At 41.0% G+C, this 26,614-nt stretch overlaps 1 protein-coding gene across 1 annotated transcript in view; it reads right to left on the minus strand.

Annotated features, from left to right (window-relative positions):
* LOC148012328 (putative homogentisate phytyltransferase 1, chloroplastic) overlaps window positions 1-26,614 on the minus strand; it is a 100,487-nt gene that overhangs the window by 68,155 nt on the left and 5,718 nt on the right. Inside the window, exons 3-7 of the mRNA XM_087668822.1 lie at window positions 22,069-22,152; window positions 1,485-1,559; window positions 1,315-1,398; window positions 1,124-1,213; window positions 880-981 (exon numbers count right to left, since the gene is read on the minus strand). Of these exons, the coding sequence (XP_087524948.1) occupies window positions 880-981; window positions 1,124-1,213; window positions 1,315-1,398; window positions 1,485-1,559; window positions 22,069-22,152 (435 nt within the window). The remainder of the gene's footprint in view (window positions 1-879; window positions 982-1,123; window positions 1,214-1,314; window positions 1,399-1,484; window positions 1,560-22,068; window positions 22,153-26,614) is intronic.

Here is a 26,614-nt window from a genome sequence, read left to right on the forward strand (position 1 = left end):
CTTCATCAAGAACTGTCCCCCGCGATTTCTGGCACTTTTTGTACTTGCTGCTTGTTTGATGATACACAAATATGACAGCACCCACTCTTTCTTGGAACAGCCAAAGTCAAACTCCAACCAGTTTCAATTTGAAATCTCTCATGTCACTGAATGAATGGCAGAGACTCTGGTTTTAGCCAATGACGTGTATCTTGGTTACGGCAAGTGCCTCTCTGCCGCATCTAACAACTTATTCCTGTTCAATTGTCTGCAACTCTATTACTGGATCATCTGCCATGTGTATGTTGATGGAAAATGTGTCGTACACACAATGATAGCCACCTAAAACTTTTCTTTTTGCATTCTGCGTTTGTAATGTCATTTTGCAACTGTTTTTTTATGTTCAAGCTAATGTTATCAATTGGGCTTTTATTATAATCTCTCCAATTCATCTCTCAACCCTGTATCTGGAAGCTCACCTGAACATCAAGATACCAATTTGCAGAGTTTATAGTAGCAATGTTGACATTGTGAGAAAATGTTGTCTCTGCTAACAACCAAGAAGAGGCCAACAGGATATGACAGAAAAAGCTCAAGGCTAAACAAACAACATAGATCACCAAATTATGTGACCAGAAGAATCTACTCTCATATATACTCATCCATGTTCAATAGGAAGCTGCTTTTATTACTTAAGGGCAGAAGATCAACATCTTTACTTTCTCGAGACTCTGTGCTAAGATACTCTCACTTCTCGCTGCTTTCTTCTTTTAATTGTTTGGAATACAGAAAATAAAGAGAAAAAGCTTCTAGTAACATAAGTGCCTATCCGAAGAGAAAGAACATTCGATCTATAAAACTACCACAAAAACTGTGTGGGGCCTTGGGTTGACTTTAAACCTGCATATGTAGATAGAAGGCAAGCTGTACAACAATGGCTCTGACAGAGAGGATGCAACTAGCGGCAGCAAATGCAGAGCGCTTCCATCGCAAGAAAGGGAGCTGTAAGAAATGTGTAATGCCATTAATATTTCATCACGAACATTGCAAAAAAGAATGAAAAGTTAAGATAGTAAAAGAATAAATTAAGTAGAGATGACAATAAGAGTAGGTTTCAAATGATGGCTGCCTACTAAAATGATACCTCTGTTGAATATGCTGTTCCAAGAATAAAGCTGACAGTTAAAGCCCACAGAAGAGGCCGTGAACCTATCAGCAAGCCCAATGCAAAGCTCTGTCATAATGTTAAGAACGTTAATTAAGTCACAGTCCAGGAAAGAGGAGACACCAGCCCCTAACATTTAGGAAAATAATAAAAGCTCAATAATTACATACCAGGGCAGCAAAGGTTGCCACTATTGCTATGCCTGTTCCCAATGAAAATTCACCAGAAGCCAATGGCAAATATGGTTTATTGACCTGTAGAACATGTAGCCATGGATCTTTTACTTCTATTCTCCCAAGCCCTTTTACTGCTCGAATGAAAGAGACAACTTATATAGTACCTTATCTATTTCAATATCATATATCTGATTCAAGCCCACAATGTAGACATTCATGCACAGTGCTGGAATGAGAGCCTGCAAAATAATGTAACAGGTAACATCTCAGAAGTACTCCAGATTTACTCTAACAAGATAAAGGCTACACTACCTTACAGATCCATAGACCCTTTTTGCTCTCACCACACAAGGAAACTATATCTCTGCTTCCTATGTAACTACGTTTGACAGCATCAGAAACACATCACCATCAGTACGAAAACTTCAACATTGTCTCAATCAAATTGCTGTTCCAGTTTGAAAATCCCAATCCTATATCTAGACAAAAGAACCTTTTATTTTTGCAAAGCTGAACACCTCTCTAAAGTTTCCAAAACTGAAACTTTATACCTGCAATCCAAGGATAGCAAAAGGAAAAAGATCTCTTGATTGTAGATCATAGGGTTACAGAAACCAATCTAAATATTCATCAAGTATAGAGAGATGTATCTACACCTGAAGAATTATAAAGTTGCAAGATAGAGAAGGTTCCTTTCGTTTCTTGTAGTTCATGGGAAGCCGCACCCACAATGGACTGTGTCTAGTCCATTTAAGACCTTTCCCTCACTCGAAATCTCCAAAACCTCCCGAATACATGGCAATGTATTTAGCAATGGAGTATAAAAGAGATGGGACAGAACAGTCTGGCATTTAATGTGCTGGCAGCTGTACTGTTAAAGTCCAACGGAGACATTGGAACTCTGAAATGCTTTAGGCATTTGAGTGCACTTAGTGCAATCATTTCACTCATTTCCAGCCCTTTTCAGACCTATGTTGAGGTCCACAGCATTTCACACATGGGCCACATCAGTTCACACATGGGGGGCCATTTCATGGGCACTAGGTCGGATATCTGCAGGTTGGCCAGTTTTGGCAGCACATCGCATCATCATATGCAGCCATCTTTCAGCCCTTAGCCATTATTGTGAGAAATAGCACCAACTATGGAGGAAAGAGACACGAGAGACAGTGAGTGTGTGTGTGCTAAAGCAAGAGAGTAGAGTGTACTTGCTGAAATGAAAGATAGAGTGAAAGCAGAACTAATGTTTAGGTCAAGGGTTGACCTAACCAACCTTCCACCAACTAACTAGAGTTAGGTTTATTTACTCTAGAGCCTAGTGTCACTACTTTGATGTCCTAAGACAGTAGGTGTACACACCCTACATTACTTAATAAGTATCCACACCACATGAATTACATTGGGCATTGCCCAAAATGGGCAAATTCTAACACCCCCCTGCAGTGCCAATGTGATGAAGTACAAGGATGATCAATCACCAAAGGGTAATAAGTTCAACGACCTTTGAAAAGCCTCAAACTTCTCACATGGTAACGCTTTGGTGAGAATCTCTCTAACATTTTTTTCCATATGGAAACATACATCAAGCTAATCTCTCTTGCATAGCATCTCTCTTTGACATTATGGCAATGTACCTCAATGTCTTTCATGTGACCATGAAACACAAGATTCCGTGCCACAGTAGTAACACTCTTAACTATCAAAAAGAGTGGGTGTATAACCCTCCAATGATATGTATGAATCAGCCAACACTCTACGCAGCCATACACATTCCACTATTGCTATGAAGGTTGCCCTGTACTCAACCTCACAAGACGAGGTAGCCACTGTAGGCTATTTCTTACTTAGCAATGAAATGCATGAATGGTCTAGAAAGAAACAGTATCCACTAGTAGACTACCTAGTGTCTAAATCACTAGCCCAAACTAAATCACTCTAAGACTATAGATACAAGTCTCACCCCCAAAAAATAATATTGCATGTGATTGAGTGCCTTGCAAATATCTAAAGATCTACTTAGCGACTTGCCAATGCACGGTCCGTAGGTTGTGCATAAACCTGCTCACCTAAGATGCTGCATACTAAATGGCAAAGTGTGAGTTGCAAAGATAAATAAGACAATCAACAACCTAGTTGTAAATTGCAATATCAGATATCTCTTCACCATCATGCATAGACAACTTAAGGCATGGCTCCATAGGCGTGCACATAGGTTTGCAATCTTGCATATTAAACCTATGTAACATATTGTGATTGTGACACGATGATGCCATGCTTATTTTGGGTGAATTGAATCCCCAAATAGTAGTGTAAACAGCCCATATCTGACATAGTGAAAGCATGTTGCAATTCAGCCTTGAAATCTGCAAATTTATTCTCTTTAGGTCCGGTGGGCAATATATCATCCACATGAAAAATGATAACCAACAAGTCTCCCCCTTCATTCTTAATGTAGAGAGTGGGAGCAATTGGACTATTTTTTGACCCTTTGCTGGCCAAATAAGCATCGATTTTAGAGTACCATGTATGAGGAGCTTGCTTGAGACCATAAAGAGCCTTATACAACTTGCAGAACGTGTGCTCTTTTCCTTCAACTCAAACCTTGAAGGTTGTGAAACAGACATCCTCATGTAGATCTCCATTCAAAAATGTTGTCTTTATGTCCAACTGATATACTTTCCAACCATAATTTGTAACCATAGCAATGACACATCTCACTATACTCATACAAGATGTAGGAGCGAAGGTTTCCTCATAATCTATGCCCTTCTTATGTGCATAGCCTTTTGCTACCAACCATTGTCAAGAATGTGGGAGAGAAGGAAGGAGTCTCACTTGAAGCTTTCTTGCTTGCACAATGGGGAAATACACACACGGGTGGAGGCTGAAAACAGTTTTCCTCTTCTTAGTTGTGTAAGCCAAAAGAACTCAAGTACAAAGAAATAGAAGAACCCTATATATGGGTCTCAAACCAAACTCAACTAACTAAGGTGGCATACTAACTGAGCCACGAACTAGAGTAGATAAGGATAGCTATCATATAGCTATTATTCATGGGCGGTGTACCAACCGCGTCTGCAACTGACAAGTCGGTGACATAAATACACAACAGTCACCCTGGCGTATCACGAGTGGAGCTCGATATCTCAACACTCCCCCTCGAGCTCAATCTCAATTCCTGCACACCAAGCAGGTCTCTGAACTTGCGCAACTTCTCTGCGTCCAATGCCTTCGTGAATATGTCAGCTACCTGATCCTCTGTGCTGACATAAACTAGATCAATAAGACCTAGTAAAACCCTCTCTCGCACATAGTGATAATGCACCTCAATGTGCTTTGTTCTAGCATGATAGACTGGGTTATTTGCCAAGTGTATACTACTCATGTTGTCACAATAAATGACAACTGGTCCATCTGTAGACTGATGCATATCATAAAGTAGCTTATGCAACCAAGCTACCTCACATGCAGCCATTGCTGCACCCCTGTACTCAGCCTCTGTGCTCGACAAGGCAACTGTAGGCTGTTTCTTGCTGCTCCAAGTGACTGCAGCACTCCCAAAAGAGAACACATATCCACTGGTAGATCGTCTATCAGAAATACTACCAGCCCAATCAGCATCAGTGTATCCATGCAACTGTATCTGAACCCCAGTCTCATAAAATAGTCCATACTGCAATGTGGACTTCACATACCTGAGTATGCGTCTAGCCGCATCCAAATGTGGTTTCCTTGGAGCCTGCATAAACTGACTTACCAATCCAACAGCATAGCTCAAATCTGGCGTGGTAATAGTCATATAAATCAAACTTCCTACTATGCGTCTGTACATAGTAGGGTCTTCCAGAAGCTCACCTGCATCTGTGCTCAGCTTCACATTCTGCTCCAAAGGAACTGAAATAGGCTTACAGCCTATCATCCCATATTTGGATAGCATGTCCAATCCATACTGCCTCTGCAAGAGCTGTATCCCACTTGGTGATCTAATCACCTCAATGCCCAAGAAATAACGCAGCTCTCCCAAATCCTTCATCTCAAACTTCTGCTTCAATAGCATTTTCACATGAAGGATATCTTCATCACTGTCACCTGTCATAATCAAATCAACATAAATGACAAGTAGCATAATACATTTCTCTGTTTTTCTCACATAAAGTGAGAAATCTGCCTTGGAAATCTGAAAGCCAATAGTGACAAGATACTGTCCTATCTTGTCAGACCATGCTCTAGGTGCTTGCTTCAAGCCATACAAGGCTTTCTTCAACCTGCAAACAAACTCAGGATGAACAGCATGCACATAACCTGGTGGCTGCTCCATATAGACCTCTTCTTGCAAATCACCATGCAAGAAGGCATTCTTTACATCCATCTGATGTAAAGACCATCCCTTTGATGCAGCCATAGCAATGACTGCTCTTACGGTTGCCATCCTTGCAACCGGACTGAATGTTTCTTCATAGTCAATGCCATATGTTTGTGCATACCCCTTGACTACTAATCTTGCCTTGTATCTGTTCACAGAACCATCTGCATTGTGCTTCACCTTATAAACCCACTTACAGCCAATTGCATTTTTACCTTTAGGCAAAGGTACCAATTCCCATGTAGCATTTGCTTCCAAGGCATCCATTTCTTCATCCATGGCTTTCTCCCATTTTTCTTTTCCCATGGCTTGCTCAAAAGAAGTGGGTTCTGGTTCCTGTATCACTTTGACCATATATGCATAGTGAATGGCTGTAAATCCATCATATTTCAGCCTATCCACAAGATACCTAGCTCTCGTAGACCTGCGCAAAGTAGGTTCACTCCCAGGTGCTCTCAAAACATCCCTGGTCTTCCTTACTCCAGGTGTAACAATAGAGGGAATACCCAACTCATCATCAATGCTCTGCTCTGAGCCACTGGATTCACCATCCACATAAGAGTGACCTGCATTCACATCAAACATGGGCTGATCAACCTTCTCTTTTCCTTTTCGTGATACCTGCATACCACTATCTGCATTGCTTTGAGAAGATTCTCCTGATCTCAATCTGCCTGTCCATGGCGAAGAATGTGAACCACTGCTAGAGGATGCTCCAGGTCCACTAATATTTTGTGACTGCTGCTGTGAATTCTGTGCAACATTACCATTTTGTGCATCTACATCATCAATCACATTTACTGGTTTATACCAGCTACTCATCTCATCAAAAACATCTCTGCTCACTGTAAACTTACGAGTAGAAGGGTTATAGCATCTATACCATTTTTGCTGCAGAGAGTAACCAATAAAGATGCACTTCTCAGCTTTTGGATCCAACTTGGATCTCAGCTCATCTGGCACATGTACATAGGCAATGCAACCAAAAATTTTCAAATGAGAAATATCTGGTTTCCTACCAGTATACCTCTCCTCTGGAGTCATTCCATGTATTGCTGCAGTGGGAGTCCTGTTCATTATGTAGACTGCTGTAGCAACTGCTTTAGCCCAATAAAAATCTGGCAAGTCTTTTTCATTGAGCATGGCACGAGATACCTCTCCAATATGCCTGTTTTTCCTTTCTGCAATTCCATTTTGTTGTGGGGTATAACTGCATGAATATTGCTGCTTTATGCCATGCTCCTGCAAGAACTTTGCAAACTCATTTGAGAGGTACTCTCCCCCTCCATCTGACCTTAGGCATTTTATTTGCAGACCTGTTTCTTTTTCAGCCATAGCTTTAAGGGTTTTGAAATGCCCAAAAACTTCACTTTTCTTTTTCATAAAATACACCCAAACTTTTCTGCTATAGTCATCAATAAAAGTGACAAAATAATAACAGCCTCCAAGAGATGCAGCTTTAGTAGTCCACACATCAGAGTGGATTAATTCCAATGGCTTCACTCTCTTGAACATGTCTAGGAAATGGTTTCCTTGCCTGTTTTCCAAACTGACAGGCTTCACATACTTTATGCATTTCTGCAACCTTGAATTTTGGCAATCCTGCAACAATATTTTGGGCCTGCATTGATTTAAGTCGCTGTACATTAACATGACCGATGCGTTTATGCCAGATATCAATATCTGCAACTACACCAGTCCCATGTGCAAACATTGCTGCACTCAATTCAGACATGTCTGCATCCAACGTAAGCATTCTGCCATTCTTCTTTCCTTTTGCTATCAAGCGACCTTTATTTTTCATATCCTCAACAAAGCATCCATGAGGATTAAATCTGACCTGCAAGCCCTGCTCAACCATTTGACCGACAGAAACTAGATTCTTAGTGATATTCGGGACATGAAATACATCGGATAGGTATTTCTTTTTCCCATCCTGCATAGACAAGGGAATTTTTCCAATCTGCACAATAGGATGTGCAGTATCATCACCAGTCTCCACAAATCCTGGTTTTTCCATTTTCCTTGCATCCTCCATCCATTCTGCATGACCTGTCATGTGGTTTGATGCACCTGAGTCAACATACCATACATCATTGCTTTCTTCTACACTTGTCACAGAATTGTTCATGTGCTGCACCATGAACAAATGTTCATTTCTGTCATCACCCTGTCTGTTAGAAGATGCATAATTCCCTTGTTGCAGTTTTCCATTCATGATGTCATTCTGCTTTTTATAGCAGTCTTTAGTCATATGACCCATTTTACCACAGTAGTAGCATTCAACATTACTGTTTGCATTTTGACCTCTTTGCCATCCACCACGACCTCTTTGGCTCCCCCTGCCTCTAGAGTTACCACGTCCTCCTCCATAGGACTGGTTTTCTTGAGTTTGCTGCATATTCTGATTTCTACCACGGCCTCCAAATCGGCCTCCTCTACCTCTGCCTCTACCTCTTCCAGCATTTGAGTAGAAGACAGCTTCTTTTGAAGTTCCTCCTGAAGAAGATGCACCACCATTTCTCTGTTCCTCAGAAATTAGAAGAGCAATCAACTCCTCAAAATCAGAAAATCTTTCACGAACTGAAATGGATGTCCGAAACTGTGCATAATCCTTTCCTAGACCATTCAAGGTCACAGAAACTAAATCATCTTCCACTAATCATCTTCCACTGGTGACCCAATGGAAGCAAGTGCATCTGCAATCTTCTTCACCTTCATGTGGTAGTCGTTGATGCTCATATTTTCTCTTTGCACATTGTGCAACTCTTGCTTGAGCTGCATTTTCCTGGCTTGCGTATTTGTGCTATACATCTTTGACAGAGTATCCCATGCCTCCTTTGGCGTACTTGCATCCTGAATATGCACAATCATAGAGTCTGAAATGCTGATTGACAGCCAGTACATAACTTTCCTGGCTCTCTCATGCCATGCTTTGAATGCCTGCATTTGCTGTTGATTGGGAACATCAGGAAGAACTGGTTCTTCTTCATTTCCTGCAACAAATTCCCAATATCCTTTTTCCATAAGGAAATTCGTCATTCTAAACTTTCATGCCTGGAAGTTATTCTTATCAAGCTTTTCAGTTACAATCTGTGAAAGAGAGTCAGACGCCATTACAGAACACTGCAAAAAATTCTGTCACTACAAAAACTCACCTTCACCCTCACAAGGGCAAATCTGCAAAACTGGTGAAAGTGGTATTTGACCACACAGCCACTTCCTAGTGACGATTTTGCATAAACAGAAACCAAGGATAATTCTGAAACTCCCAATGTCTCTGCGCACAAGCATACGATGCAATTTCTACAGTAACTTTTCACCGACCTGTAGAACAGTGGCTGCACAGCATAAAACTGAGCCTTTTCCTGAGTGCGTGCACAAAACTTCCGTCTGCAAAACAGGCCCCGAAATAGCCTCAAATCAAAAAAACAAGGTCGCCGAGGGCTAAAACCCTCACCCGCAGCATATACTGCCCTCTTGCTTCACCGCGAAGGGCGTCTCAACCTGAGACAATGCACTCTTGCAATTTCCAGCTGTGCTACCTGCAGAGATCTGCTCCCAAAACAGAAAATGAAAGCAACACTGCTCCTCTTACCAGACCACCGCGAGCTTGGCTTGCTTTCTTGAGCTCCTTACCACGAACAAGGCTCTGATACCATGTCAAGAATGTGGGAGAGAAGGAAGGAGTCTCACTTGAAGCTTTCTTGCTTGCACAATGGGGGAATACACACACGGGTGGAGGCTGAAAACAATTTTCCTCTTATTAGTTGTGTAAGCCAAAAGAACTCAAGTACAAAGAAATAGAAGAACCCTATATATGGGTCTCAAACCAAACTCAACTAACTAAGGTGGCATACTAACTGAGCCACGAACTAGAGTAGATAAGGATAGCTATCATATAGCTATTATTCATGGGCGGTGTACCAACCGCGTCTGCAACTGACAAGTCGGTGACATAAATACACAACGGTCACCCTGGTGTATCACGAGTGGAGCTCGATATCTCAACAACCATGCCTTATATCTATCAATAGTGCCATCAACCTTATTTTTTAGTTTAAAAACCCATTTTGTGCCAATGGCCTTTCTACCAAGGGGTAAATCCACAAGATTCCATGTAAAGTTAGAGGCAATAGTGTCTTAACTTTTCTTGCATGGCCTGCATCCAATGTACATCTTGCTTGACTTCATCCAAGGAAGTAGGCTCATCATCATGTGACAGTGAGCTCATGAGCACACGCTCATCACAAACATCATCTACTTCCGTAAAATCAACCAAATGTGCCCCCCCCCCGCATGATGTGCTGCATGTCTGACAACCCTCCTAGGGCATTGAGATAAGGTAGCATCCATTTTACTCTCTTGGAGAGTTTATAACAGCCATCCAGGGATTGTTTTAGCTACAACAACCCTTTCATGCGGTGGTGCATGTTCCACTACACGAGGCAATTCAAGATCAAGTGTATCCCGAACACAACGAGTCATTTCCATAAGTGTCCGATTTTTCCTTTTAGCAACACCATTTTGCTGAGGTGGCATCCTAACAGTGGCTTGATGCATGATGCAATTTTCATGAAGAGACATGTATTCCATCCTCTATCCATGCAAAGCACCTACACCTTCAAGCTTTGCAACAAGATGTTTAAAATGCATAAATACATCAGATTTTACTTTCAACCCATATGCCCATGTATACCTTGAAGTAGTCATCAATAAAAGTAACAAAATAAATATGATTCCCAAGTGCACATGTCCTCATGGAACCATAAAAATTGGAGTGTATAGCTGCATCTTCTAAGCAACACACATAGCACCACCCTTTTTGAAAGTAAACTTGTGCATTTTGCCCAAAATACATCCTTCACGTGCATGGGGATGTGGGATCTCCACAAGAGACAATGCATCTACCATCTAACACTGTTGAAGGGTCATCAAACTGCCAAAACTCATATGTCCATAGCAAGCATGCAAACGCCTCGCATTTAGCATTGCGGGCAAAAGAGTACTATCTACTAGAGCATCATGAGACTATCTCTTATACGTATCCAATGAAAAGAGACTCTTATACAAGGTGCCAAATAACCTCAAGGCATAATCCATCTCTCTATCTCTGACAATGCATTTGTCATCTTCAAAAATGACCTGAAAGCCATGCTTATTGAAAGCAGATATAGACAAAAGATTCTTTGTGATGCCATGCATAGACGAAACATCAAGAACCATGAAATTTGAACCATCTGCAGCAATAATCGAGATTGAACCAATGCCATATACATCATAACTCTTGCTATTCATACATGTAACATGGTTCCCTACAAGGGCTGAATGCGAAGATGTAAAGAGACTTCCTAGAAGTGATATGTCTGACGGCCCATTGTCAAAATACCACGTATGCTGCATTTCAATAGCATTAATTGCTGAATCAGCCATCGAAGAATCAAAACTGCATGTTTAAAATGCATAATCCTCCTCCACAATATTGACTGTAGCACCTATATCATAAGATTTGCTGGCTGATGTCTCTTGAACAACCAAATCGGAGTCTTTTTTCTTCTCTTTGGCCAATCACTTCTTGCATTCATCAATATAATGGCCGGCCTTTTTGCAATAATGACATTCTCTGTTTTATTTGACTTTTCTATCTCTTATTTGATAGCTATCCCACTGCTGATTTTTTACATTCTGCTTCAATTTCCCCTTGCCTTTGTACTTTCAAGAGCATGACTACATCACCTAAACGCATTGCAACATTCTTCCAAGTTTGTTTCTCTTGTAACAAGAGGCCTTCCAATCCCACAAATATAAGGATCTGCTAAAAACCCCCCCCCCCAAAAAAAACAAAGACAACATCAACGAGGTGTGGAATCCAAGATACAACTCAACAAGCAAGTTCAATGTAATACTCACCATTTCTCCATCCTGTATGACCCCATCAACATTCAGTACCTACTCACACAAATCCTATATGTGTGTGAGGTGATCAATGATACTATCACCTCATCCATATTTGAATTAGCCGTTTCTTTGCATGGATAAGATATCCTAGTCTCATTACATGTTGCAAGCATACGTTCTAGCACATCGCAAGCTGCTTTTGAGATCTTACAACACCAAATATGTGGAATAATAGCTCTTTTTACTAATGAGGCAATCAAAGATAGGGCATCTGCATCCTTCAAGTCTCGCCTCCGTTGATCCTCTATAGGAGGAGGATGGGGTGCAACACCAACAGCCTGTCCTCTAGTGTTACACTGAGGTGTCTGAGGTGCAAGACCTGGTCACTGTAGATCACCAGTAACATAGTTCCTCCTAAGTGAGGACACCAAGAATGTTGCTTTGGTCATTATGTCCCTAACGTGCCATCTACTTGTGATGCACAAAAGACGACCAAATACTTCACACTGAAGTGTAAAATGTACTTTGCTAAGTACCAAAAATCCCTACACATGATTGGAATGCAAGTACCAAACTGTCAAACTGTCACAATTCTTGACAAATGTGCCCAAAGTGTAAAAATCAACATTCAACCTCTAATTTACAGCGATACAATGTTGTACTGCACTTGCCTCTAGATATGTGCCCAAAGACACAATTTACAGCAATTCAATGCCAAAACTTCCCAATTTTTACTGAAAATCCCCAAAATTCGTTGCCAAATCTGACATAAGCTGCAAGATAATGCTTGTGTAACCTGTTCCCTGTCTTAGAATGCATCTCGAGCAAAAGCCCCAAATTTCTTATCAAATTTTTTAAGGAATCGAAGAAACTTATACCTTACAATCTGAAATTCTATCAAGATGTTGCCTTGAGACATGGGTCAACAATAACCAGCAGCTGTAATGTTCCTTTTCAAGACAATAAATATATATGCAAACCTTGTCTTGGAAGGCTTAAGAAGCTCTAAATTGCACAACATTTCTTGGACCTATATGATATATCAATAATTGCTTGTTGTAGGCTATGTGTACCACAAGGTGTCCAAACAATGATAGAGAACTCTTCTTCAAGCATCTTTCCCATGGCCACAAAATTCGATCCATTCATCGGTAATCACTTACACAACATTTCTTGGACCTATATTAATAATTGCTTGTCGTAGATGAGACCATATGTATGCATCTATGGCGACCATACATGCAACCGATGCATCTATGGCACATAGAAACATAGTGCCTTTGCAAGAAGAAACCAATATATTATAGGCATCTCTCTTCCACACATCAAACCACCCACCACAAAGCACTATGCACCCATACTTCTCCATCCTGCCTTCAAAAGCTCTAACTCTTTGGCCACGGCTTCTTTCTGATAGCGAAGCTCTTGGGTACACAATATCCCATACTTTGAACCATCCCATTTATACCCAATGCGAGAGATGGCACGAATCACTAAGTTCCATCAAGGGGTCCAAAGCATGTGAAAAGATAAACCACATTGTATGAATAGCTTTGTGATCTCTCTAGTAGCTTCCTTAACCCTTGCCTTCTGTAATGATGCTTTCATGTCTCCTTGCTTGTGTATGGGTAGTGCGGTTCTCTTGGTTGAGGGCATGGTCCACCAAAGGAAGAACATGTAGCTTGTGACTCCTCTATAGAGTCAACCTCATTGTTCACAACAAGAGATCCTTTGCAATGTGGGAATTGCCAAGAGGTTTGGCTCTGCCTCATCACATGCATTCACTCTATCAATGGGAATGCACAACATTTGGGCTTTCCATGACTTGAGAATATTATACACATTTTTGGGCACTCTTGAGCAACGCCCAATCCCAAAGCCCTTTGTTTGTGAGAAATGAGCTTTCAACCTTTGCACCACACCATGGTGACGCTCTGCACAAAACTTGCACACCCATTTTGTTGTCCCACTTCCACCATATCTCGAAGTGTTGACAGTGACATTACTCCACAAAGGAGTGCCCTTCCTCGTCGTGGCAATAATATAAGTTGTTTAACAAATAGAAAGTAGTTAATAAACCATCATCCATGGATATGGGAACTTGGCATCATGGACCATGGTTGTGTGCACTAGGACAAGTCACATGTCCAATCTCAAAACCAATAAAAGAGGGAAGGAAGAGAGAATAGAAAAACAAGAATGTGAAAAGGAAAATGAAATATAGATAATTCATGAATCCTTACTGTATTAATAAAGTTCTCATTGTCAAGTTTTAGGACTTGTGAGTTGCGTCACAGGCATTCGGTGTGATTCCTTAAATAGATTGAGTTCACCGCTATGAGCAGACAATAATCACAAATCTGAAATCGGATTACTTTTATTGGTTGTACCCTATTATGGTTCATGGACAGCAGTTACCCAATTGCTGTTTGTAAAGAATACAAGAAGAAAAAAGAGTAATCAGTCGAGAGTCCAGACTTACCATGTGCAAAAGTAGGCCAAACAACCAACACATGTAGGAGAAGGCCACAATTGGACTCAAGGGCAATCAAGAATCACTCAAAATTGACAAATGCAGCTCCCACAATCCACCAAGAACAAAATCGTCAATTTGCTAGGGTCCAGCTCCACTTCACCACGATTGATCGTCCACTCTCCACGATTGATCATTGGATTGTGATTCGTCAAGGCTTTAAATAGTTTAAGCCTTAGTGATCATTAGACATTATTAAATTAAAAACATTAAGTACAAAAACAAAACGTCCTTTAAAATTGATGAGTTTTTTTTGTGTGGTCAAACATTATTAAATTAAAAACACTAAGCAAAAAACTAAGTGTCTTAAAAAAGAGAACCACTCATGGAACATTGATAATTAAAAAACATTAAGTTTAAAAAACGAAACATATAAGCAAAAAGACGAATCATAAAATAAGCAAACACCATTAATAATTAGAAAACATTAAGTAAAACAAAAATGAAACATTTGTGAATCGTTAATAATTAGAAAACATTAAGCCTTGAATTTTCTAACTTCTGTTCTTTCAAAGAATCATTGCAATGAGAGTTCTCTCACAAGATTGTAGCTCTAGGCCTTGTGAGAGGATCTGGAGTACTTAGGCCTTGCTCCATACCAAGAAGAGAACTAAACTCTCTACACAACAATTGGAGAGATTAGTCCCGATTTTCACCACTGAGTATCCCTATGCAAATGGTAGGTACGGTACAATCAATGACGCCCCCTAGACACATTCTTCATTATATAGAAGGGTAACGGGTTAGCATTGGACAAAGGACAATAGGGCTTAGCCTTCCATAACCTACCTTGGAGAAGGACACAAGTCAAGGGACTCCATGGAAAGTCATGGAAGCTTGACCCATACCTCAACTTGCCAACAAGAGTAGTATCTATGGATCTAGGAGAGCCTCATACTTCATGTGGCTAAAAGCCCGTGTGGATCTATCAGTTAGCAACTAGTTGGCTTAGATGTAACAAGACACGGTTTGTTATCGTTGCCTACATCACTGCCTAGAGACTTTAGAACATTGCCTGTAGTCTTGTGGGGTTGCACAGCTAGTTTGGAAAGATGCTTGCAAGATCCTTTGTCAAGTAGAGCACAACCTTGAATGTGCCACCTAGGGTGCTTTCTGTTAGCATTAAGTCGATCAGAGGTGCCACCTACTCTTTTAGGCAAAGGTGCATAGAACAATCTTCATCATTGAGGTCAATTCATATGCACTACTGCACCTAGAGGATTTGACCAATTCACCAGTACTAGTGCCTACGCCCTCACAATCAAAGGATATGGAGACTTTTAATAGCCTCACTAGTGGACCTAGAGGATTTGTCCAATTCACCAATACTAGTGCATATGTCCTCACAATCAGAGGATATGAAGACTTTTAATAGCCTCACAAGGAGGTACATTTGGAAGGCCAGCTACCAACTAATACTTGGCAAAGAGAGCCTCTTGGTATGTGCCATCTTAGTGGAGCTCCAATCATCCATATCAAGGAGACTCTTAGCATTAACGACAGCTTCAGTAATAGTTCCTTCACACTTGGGTTTGCCATAGCCTATTTTTCCTAGTACAAGACACCAAACTTAGGTTGTGTTACACTCTTCCACTACAACTCTTTCTCCCATCCCTCCAAACCCCCCTTGAGAAGCCTTGTATATGTCTAATGTAATTGACATTCAGCTCCAACTAGACTATTGAGCACTTGTACTTTAATGTATTTTCCTTAGAGTAAACTACCCATACCATTCTAGCAACAAAAACAACAACAAAAGACGTGCTACGATGGTTGCTATTGGTCAAATTTGAGTATCACCATACATACTCTAGATTGAGGTAGGTAGAGCAACACAAATGGCCAAAAGGAGAGGATGTGGACATTGGAGGCTTTGCCATTGAGAGATAGAGTCAAGGAGCTATGCGTGATGGATCTTGAAGCACAATCTCTGCAATCAGAAAGGGTTATATCTTGACAAATGGCTTTATAGGGCATTCGTTTTGGTTCATGTTTAGCATAAAGCTTTCATGGTTTTTGACCCCATATATTCATTCTTATGGAACTGTAAAGGCATCAAGAGGGCACGTTTTACATGCACATAGAGTTAGAGATCCTAATCACAAATCACTAGCCTTTTCAAGCACACCAACATACCACATCCCCTCCTCTTATGAGAGCCTCCAACATCAAAGCCACTAAGAGACCTAGAGTAAAGCACCAAGTCCATATTAAATACAAGATTGTTAAGACTCAAGCATGACATCATATATATATGAAGGACAGATTATAGAGCCTATGACTTGATGCATTAGATATGAGAGCTCTCCTCACCCCTTGTCCCGTGTGTAATATATTAGACTAAGAAAACGAGGAATAAGCAATGGGAGATAAAAAGACTAGATTGCCAATGCAATGCTCGATACATCAGAAGCTCACTCATACATACATACATATATATATAAGTGTCAACATCAGAAGCTCACTTCTACATACATACATACATACATACATACATACATACATACATACATATATATATATATATATATATATATATATAAGTGTCAATACTGTGAGATGATCTTTGGTGGTGAGGACCTCTCAATATACGCAATCTTGGTAGGGCTCTAGAAGTCCATTATCCACTCACTCCACAACCATTGGGACCAACTGCAAGGCAAGTCTTGGACCCATGAGAAGCTTTGATAGCAATTCTTACTCACCTAGGGCAGCCACAACCTGTTTTTCACAATGCAAGTGGGCATCCCTAGGTGGTTGTACATTTCTCCTCGATTTCTTTCCCCCACAGCCCCTAATATGTCAACTATAGCTAGAGCCATAGAAACACTATGTTTACCAATGCTCGGTACACTATAAGATCCAAGGCCATTTCCATTGTCTATTAGAGATAGGTTTGAGCCACTATCTAGAGTCATGGATTTTACTAACTAGCGGCCTTGGTCTCTTCCTCTTCAGGATACAACGCCTTCACTACTATCTATCATCTCTCACTTTTTCTTCCTACTCCAAAAGGGATACCCACACACTCACGCACTTTCATCATAGGTGCTAGTTGCACACGTGCTCAAGCCACAACAACCATACATTGCCATGCCAAGAGCCATAGGGGACCAAAGAGATTGATGAGAATGAGTTCAAGTTATAGGATCTCAGGATGATTGGGAGAAGCTAGTAGCCACCATAGGCAAATCCATGTAGTAATCATCCATATTTGCTCCTCAGGAGTACAACAGTTCTAGGACACCAAGGTCCCACTCAAAGACAGCTTACATCTTTCTTTACAAGAGAGACCAAGGAGGCTTCAACGCAACCACAATCTAAGCCATTTACACATACATTGGGGATATTGATTGATCGAGCATCCAATTACACTTCCATAGGTAGATAGTAGAGATTATTCCCAAGCCCTCTACATCCCTTAGATATCATCTCAGCTAGAGCTCTTTTATTTGTCAATTAGAGTTCTCCTTATTTATAGCTTTTAGTCTTCTTGTACTTTTATTACATTTTCATTTACCTGCTTTTCAAACAATTGTACCATCATAAAGATGATTGTGACCCCCCCTATCTTGTCAAATATCTTCAATAGAGTTGTATGTGAGGGGTTTCTAGCAAGTTGGTGTGACCACACAATAGTGCAGATTTTTAAGAGCAGAGATCCACCGGTTGCTAACAATTACCGCACTATTATGATTGGCCATATGCTAGCGAAGATATATGCCTCTATTGTGGAGCATGAGTTCAGTTGGTGGGCTGAAACAAAGGAGATACGATTTGCAAAACAAGCTGGCTTCCACCAAGGATACAATACATTAGACTATATATTCATGCTAAGGGCCTTGATTGAAGAGGGACGATCACGAAGGCAAAAAATCTATTGTTGTTTCGTGGATTTCCGCAAAGCTTTTGATACGGTACCATGTACAAGACTCATGCAGAGGTTGCAAACAATTGGGGTCCCAGTGAATATGCAGTGGTGTGTTTATACATTATATGAGACAATGACATGTAGAGTACGAGTGCCTAGAGGCACAACAGACTCAATGTCTAGCACGGTTGGTGTAAAGCAAGTCTGTCCGCTCTCTCCTTTGCTGTTTGGATTGTACATTGACGAGATTTCAGATTACATACAGAGATGGGGTGGTATGGAAGCCAACTTGGCAGGGGTATTGATACCAATTTTGCTATATGCAGATGATATTGTGCTCATCTCAAATTCACCTAAGGGGCTTCAACGACATCTGGATACATTACGTGTGTTTTGTGAAGAGAAAGGCCTCAAGGTTAATCTTGGAAAGACTAAATTATGGTCTTTAACACCTCGTTAGCTCGGGTGACACACTCAAAACATCACTTTATGTATGATGGTCAGCCTGTGGAAATGATTAGACAATATGTATACCTCGAGGTCACTTTCAAAGGGCCACAATTTTCATGGAAGGAAACTTCAAAGGCTACGCTTGCACGCGCATATGTAGCTTTGGGCACTCTATAGTGATAGTATGCACACAGAGAGTTCCAGGAGCCCCGTACCAAATTGTGGCTCTTTGACACTTTAGTTATGCCCATACCACTCTATGGAGCAGCCATTTGAGGCCCAAGCCTTTATCATACTAGACGGATGCTTCTCATCACGGACTATAAAAAACCTGAAGCACAACATTATGATGGCTAGGAACATATGGAGAGACCACTGGTCATGATGATAGCACATATGATAAGGGCGAAAGCCTCAATACCACAAGAGATCATCCAAGCACAATTGGGTGCAGCACCCATGGTAGTGGAGGCACTATTCCAAGCAATCACTTTCCTCCAAAGGATATGGCAGCTACCTAAAGACCAATACCCTAGGTTAGCTTTAGAGTCTTCAAGACAGCTTGTAGCAGAGGGAGATAGACAATGTTGGTACGCACATATAAGCACGTGGCTGAACTTGCATGGCATGAATATAGACAGATTGCCATCATTCGATTACAACCTTGATTGTCCCACTTTGAGTCTCAACCGTTTAGAGTTGAATAGAGTGATCAGAGTAGCATCACTAAAGTGGAGACAGATAGGACTTGGTGCAAGCCCCCTTTCCCGTTAGGCATGAAGATGGCACAATACCAATGTCACTTCTTGCAGCTTTCCCATGATGGTCTCGTAGTGAGGCCGAGATATATGGATGCTCAACTCTCTCATGGGCTTCAAGTTGCTATAGGACAAATCCACACCTCATCATATCATCTAATGATTGAGACAAGTTGATGGAGCCATGTTGCAACAAATGAGAGGATATGTCACCAACTTTGCGGATGGGAGCCAAAGACGGAGAAACACTACATTTGTAGATGTACTATATACTATGATATCCGAGGCCGTTACCATTGCCTCTTTAAGGAGGGCTTTGGACCATTGAGACGGGTGATGGACTATAAGGACCAGAGATGTCTGGGTTGTTTCTTATTGAAGCTCCAACGGCATAGAGTAGCATTGTTACGAGATCAGAGCCAATCCCAACCACGTCACCCCTCCAAAGAGTAGTTATAGACTTTTTCAGTATAGCTAACCCTTCGGCCACTGCCACCTTAGACACTGCATCTCCTACTGACAAGTGCCATCAAGGGACATCATCAAGTGGCACCACCGTAGACAGAGCTACAGTGTTATACAGAGCACAACGCCCTAGGATACCTGCTCGACAACATAGGCATGCTCATATGCGACACATTCGTACCTCGATTGCTCACTACAGACGAAGATTACCATGCTCACTCAGTCGGAGATAGCTGGTAAAGTTTTGGTGGATTCCATAGATTGAGAGGGAGATACTATGTACTCTTTCCTTATTTTCATTTCCCATTTCAGATTATCATATAGATCTACCCATAATTTTATTTTTCTTCTCTAATGAGAGATGATGATACCAATTGTATTGATTATGTCTCATACGCTATCCTGACCTTCTAGAGATACTAATAGATCTTTCTTTCTTTCTTTCTCAACTATAGAGCATACAAGTACAACATGGATGAGGTCAAATAGCAAATTTATTCTTCTCTCCACTTGGAAATCAACTAAGCAGTTCCATGACTCTACCACCACGTATTACTGTTAATTTTGATCTAAATTCATCAAAACAATTTATTACAACACAATGAGTTGAGATCCTCTCTCCTATGAGATCTCAAACCTTCTGCACTTTTTGAACATCTTTGTCACAAAAAAGTAATTTTCTCAAAATACTCCGTTCATGAGAGAGCAATATAGGATAGCATAAGGCCTTACACAAAACATTTATTTAATGCAAGTGCTTCATGAAATTAGGCTTCAATGCTACATATCATTTTTAGGGTTTGATAGACTGAAGTGCTCTTGTGCAATTTTGAGCCGCTATAAAGTTGGTTGGAGACAAACATCAAAGGTGATAAGGTCATTGAGCACTTGGTGGATTAGTTGTGTCACATGAAATTGCTGAAAATACTGCCATTTGTAACTAATTCAGAGCATATAGAAGTCAGATTGCAACTCTTCTATCATAGAAAATGCATGGCAAAGTTAAAACTGCAAGGCAAGACCTAATGAAATACATATAGTAGGTATCAAAGCAACTGCCCTTTGCTTTTAACATGCTCATTTGCTATGGCAAGCATGTAGGTCTGAATTTACTCAAATTGGCAATGAATTGGGTGTGCATAGGTTAAGGTAAGCACTAGGATTGGTACATGGATAAGATTGAGGCTTCATACAACAATAGATTAGCTTGAAACTAAAACTCGCGTGTATTACACATAGTTTGCAATGCACAACAATGTGGAGCCAGGTTTACAGCATGTATTCTATGCATTACACCTGTTAGAGTGTGAATAAACAAATTTACAATGTATTTGGTCAAGGTTAGTGAGAACGACTTGAAACACCATGCTGGAGACAAGTTTGGGCTCAAGAGCAAGGTACATGGAGATCACTAGCATTGAGAGAGTGTCAATTTGTGACAACAAATCACTTGTGATTCATACGAGCTTTGGATAATGACAATGCAAAGGAGGATATATTAAAGCATTGCTCACTGCTAGGTTCTTCTCTACATGGATTGAGATTCACGCTCTCCATCAGTGAGACCAATGAGAGATTTCTTGAGATGATATGTACCTTCATGGCCATCCTGGGTCCACTTCATCATTTATGATATTACAAACAAGGTTTTCTATTATTAGCATTTAGATTTAGATTGCTTTTTCTTTACTATTTATTTCTTAGCATTTGTATCATTTTACAAAAGGTTGTAATTTATGGACTCAAAGGTCATTTTGGCCCTGTGCAAACATTAATAAATCATTTCATCATCCTCGCTCTCCCTCTCCCTCTCTACCTCTCTCGATGTGAGAGTGCTTACAACACCCTACCAACCTTAGAGACCAATTGCACACACAGCCAAATATGTTCTCATTGTGATACTTTATATAATTCTGTATGAAACCCCAGAAGGAATGAAAATCCACCAGAACGTACACAAAGTTATAAAGCTGTAAGTGAAAGATACATTAATGCTACAATAGTACAATTTGCATCTATTACTTTAGTACCTCACAACAGGCACAAGTAAAGGCATTCAAATGACAACATTTTCTGGCATGCATGTTATGTTCTTGAACTAGGCTTAAAAATAGCACAGGAAAGCATATTGAACCATGATATTTAGTTACCAATCAGATTTACTAGCCAGCTTGATGGGCACCAAGTTAACCTAGAGCTATATTGCAGGCAACCATCATAATGTAACCATACAGACTTGCACCGAAACAGATGTATTGAGTGGATAGTTTATTGACAAGATGGACTGGTTAGCTAATCCTCGCTGTTGTACACCAAAATGTTCCATGTTTGTTCATCTGAATGTTTAGGATTCATGATTTCAGGCATTAGACATGTGTAAAGTGTTACCACAGGATTATAAGGAGTAAACCTGGCATAGTCCGATTACAAAATGTGTAGACAAGTCTGCAAAACTCTGTACAGCTAAAAGAGAAATTGATATAATCCCCACAGCCTGCACATGAACATGTCATAAATGAGTGATCTTCAAGTTACAAGCACAGCATTGATGACTTAATATACCGAAATGAATTTCATTTGAAAAGGTATCAGTTATTCATTATTTAGATCAGAGATGGATGAGAGATGGATGACCATGGTTTTTATAGACAAGAAAACATAATAAGGAATATTGAGATTTCAAATGGCGGCTCCAACCAAACATTTCACAAGCCAGTGCAAACTTTTTTGTGACCCAGCAAAACAAGCAGTAGCAAAGAAAGAAAGATGTATTTGCGACTCCAAAAGCCAAAATGGCTGATAAGACAAAGAAATGGGTATATCTGAACATATCATCTTGAGTCAAAAACGACAATGAAAATGAAAAACGACTTAACTATGATGAGTACAAGTATAGGCTGCCATCATGTACAAAATAATCTCTCAATGATCCTTCAACTAGCCTACAGGGTCCTACCCTACTCAATATGACTCTCTACAAACAATGTACCCTCTCAAGGCAAGAATATCTATCATGGGATGGTCCAAGACATCAAGTCCACGAAGGGGAGGTAGTCGTCTCTGATGGCGAGCAATGATGGCTCAAATTGTTAGCAAATTAGTCAGCTCATGAGTGAGTCTATGCATATGCATTTGTGGGTGGACAGAGGGAACTATTTTAGACATTAATCTAGTGTCCATTTTTATGGTTTCCGGCATTTTTTGCTTGGCTGACTTCATTTTCTAGGCCATCATGATGCTGGCCAACTTGATGCATTTTAGACATTATTCTTTGCCTATTTATTTGTGGGCTCTCTCCTCCTCAGTCGTTCATCACTTGCAGTCTTCTAGAGCAGGTCTTGTTGGAGAGGGAGCCGGTGTCAATGCCCACACAATTGGTGACTCACTATTGTACGCAACTATCTCATGTTTGGCATATGGATTCCATTTCCTGAACATATCTCTAACTTCTTCTATCATTGCACCCACTTCCAACATGGTATCAGACGTTCATGTTCAATCCTGGAGTGCTGTTTTTTGCTGTGCAAGTCTATCAACTGTTGCTCCTCAGCCTCTTCCAATCTATTACTATCAAGCGACCTGTGGCTGCCCCAAAACGGTCCATTTCCAGCCTTTTGGCATCAGCGTTTTGCTTCCAGCAGTCTGCATTTTTCTTTCAGCTTTATTTTGTGGCTGTTTTGCTACATTTAATGCTAACCCTGTCAGCATTTTGACATGGTTTCTATTGTACTGCTGCATTTCCTGCCTAAACAACCTGCATTTTGCAGATTTGATGCTGGGTGATTATGTTCTCAGGTCTTTTTCCTCTCTTTTGGTTGTGTTTCAGTTCTGCAGCAGTTGACTTGTTTTTTCCTGATCAGCCTTTGTGCGATCATGAGTGGGTCTTTGCATGGGTATTTGTGGGGTGAGCACAAGAGAGTATTTTAGGCATTTTTCTAGTGTCTATTTTTATGTTTTTTGGCATTTTTTGCCTAGACAACTTTATTTTTAAGGTTATCATGATGCTAGCCAACCTGATGCATTTTAGACTCTTTTTTTGGCCAATTCATTCATTGGGCTCCCTCCTCTACACACATTCATCACTTGCAAGTCCTATTGGAGAGAGAGAGCTGGTGTTAGTGCCCACATAGCTGGTGCCTCACTATTGTACACAATTGTCTCACAATTGGTATATGGATTCCTTTTCCTAACCATATCGCTAAGTTCTCTCTTTGCAATGTTCTTTTGTTCTTGTATTTTCTCCTCTCTCATGTTGTGCAATCTATTAAAGCAATCTTCTATGCTTCCATCACTGCACCCACTTCTGACATGGTATCAAAGCAAAAATGCCTAAAATACTCTTTTGTGCCCAGCCCACAAATACATATGTCCAGTCTCACTCATGAGCTAACTAATTTGCTGATAGCCTCTCAAATGATGGGTGATCTTATACAATGCAATGATACAATGATTATGACTGATCATTGTCCATAGAACAAAGGACCATTAGAATAGAACCATGGATACCAAAGCAATAAGTGGCTAGCCCCCCACTTGTTAGCAGTCATATTTGACAAGAATTGTCATCTTGTGCATGTGAGCCTTAGTCTGAGTCAAACAAGGACATTAGGAGCTTTGTCGTTCAATTTGTCATGTGTTTTGATGAAGGCACCTCTATTTAGAGCATGCATTTCTTTTCCAATCGATTTAGGTGTGTTCACACTGGCTGCCTAGTTCCACGCATCTCACAATGACTAGTACACTAAGTAGTCTACGCCGTCGCTTATTTTGACATGGTATCAGAGCGTACCTGTTATTTTTGACATGGTATCAAAGTGCAGGAACTCAAAGAGCTAAAGACCTTGTTCATCAGTGAAGGCAGAGACAGGCTGTAGCGGCATCATCTACCAATTTCCCCCTTCATTTCCACTGCATCACCAGGCGACAAAGATACCTTTCTCTTCCTCTCCGACCCACCCTCCCTTTTATAGATTGACACTCCGGTGCTATGACTTCTCCACATGTAGATGGACATGCCACTGCATGCTCCTCTTCTGGTATTACCAGGACGCCCACCAATGCTTGCAGCCATGGACCTTTGCTCCCTACCCCACCGGAGTATATGCGTCTACCCCCAGGCACTCATTGTGCCACCTCTCCCTTCTAGGCCACAAAGTTTATTATGCACCGGCTTTCAGATTTTAATGGTCAAGGCAATAAGACGCATCCGATGCGCACTAAGCCCTTTCGAGCTACAAGAGGATCTTTCAAGAATGCCACCTCGACAACCCACGGTTTTGTAGTCCGCTCCCTCGAGAGACAGTGATTGTTGGATACCATCCCCTCGACAATCCCCTCCTTCAAGAGAGAGTGATTGTTCGACACTTTCCTTAACTTCGGCTCCGCCATTCACTCCACTGAGAGACGGTGATTGTTGCCTATCCTTGGCTTAGACTAAGCCTCCCTTTTCCCCACTCTCAACTACTCACGTTTGAGAGGCCACCTCTGGGAGTTCGACACCCCAAATACCTTCTTCAGCATCGCCAGCGACACTTCGTTCATCATCAAATGATTCGGAGTCCATGAACCATGACTTTTTAGATTCCCTCTCTCATAGAGGGGGCTTCAGAGGGGGATTTACTCTCTTTGCCTTTACAGGGGACTTCTACTTCTTCGGCTTCAGAAGGGGGGGCACTACGTCTCCACCCTCAAGGGGGGCACCTACTCACCATGAAGTTCATCTCCCACCATTTACTCCTTTGGGATGGCTGTCTTCAAACAATCATTTCTCCTATTGATACCCAAGATCTTCAAAGACCGCCTAAATCAAGGCCTTGGAGGTTCAGCCACAACTTGGTGATGAGACCTTTGAATTCCTTCCAGCATGGAGTTACGGAGCTAGTGGCTTCTCTCCTGAGGTGGAGTTAGGTTCTACAATTCATCCCATCTATTGTTCCTTACTACACGTTACCTTTTAGGTGGAAATCTCGAATCTCCGAGATCCTCTTCTTCTTCATCACATCTCTCTTCGCTCTTTTTTCATCCCTTTTTGGGCCTAAGAGGGGGTGTTGAGAAACCACTCCTTTAGTTTATACAATTCATTTAGGATTTCGCACTGACAACCCCAAAAAGGGCTAGTGTCCACATTTTGGACACTTTTTCAGTGGGCACCCACACAATGATGCATCACCCTAGACAACTTATGCCTATAAATAGGCAATCACTTCATTCATTCTTTACACTCCTACCACCCACTACTCAGGATCATCTTTAGTTTTTTAATTACCTACGGCACATTTATTGAAGCATATACAACCAACTTCCTTAATTAGTCCGTTAATTCACAAGTTTCTTCAAATAATTTATTTCACAAACACATACAATTCGAACAATCCTTGAATAAAGCAAACTTCTTTATCATAATGGAAGCTTATTACAATTTCCATCTGTTTGACCTAGCGGAAGATACACAGAATTCCACGAGGGTATTCTGCCCACCAAAATTCCACCCTTATAACTAGTATTTAGGGTTCCAAGATCCCATCCTAGGTCACGAAGGGGCTCGTCAGATTCTAGGAACAATGCAGGATTTATAGCCAGAGCCCCCTCTGGCACCCACATTTCCTACTATCGAGACTATCCCTACTGACAGACCTTTCACTAACGAAGCCGATCTAAGCCTATCGAAGCGATAGCCATGACCCCCCTGAAGTAGGGTCTCGCGGCTAGCTTGGGGGTAGCCTAGCATGATCCTTCCTTTTATTATGCTTGTCAATAATTTAGATTCTAGAAAACACAAAGCATCTTTTACCTAACGTCACCATCATCTGCTTGGAGTCAGTAACCTTCTCCTTCGTGCTCCACCTTCACATGCGTTTTTCAATATAAAGATCTTCTCCTTACATGGCGTCATCATCTCCAGCTTGGCATCAATATCCTAGCCTTTGGTAATAGTCTACATCACCAAGCGTCGGTGA

Source organism: Lygodium microphyllum, chromosome 27 (assembly GCF_053477565.2).
Source record: "Lygodium microphyllum isolate KBCC chromosome 27, Lygodium_microphyllum_v1.1.10, whole genome shotgun sequence".
Lineage (NCBI taxonomy): Eukaryota > Viridiplantae > Streptophyta > Polypodiopsida > Schizaeales > Lygodiaceae > Lygodium > Lygodium microphyllum.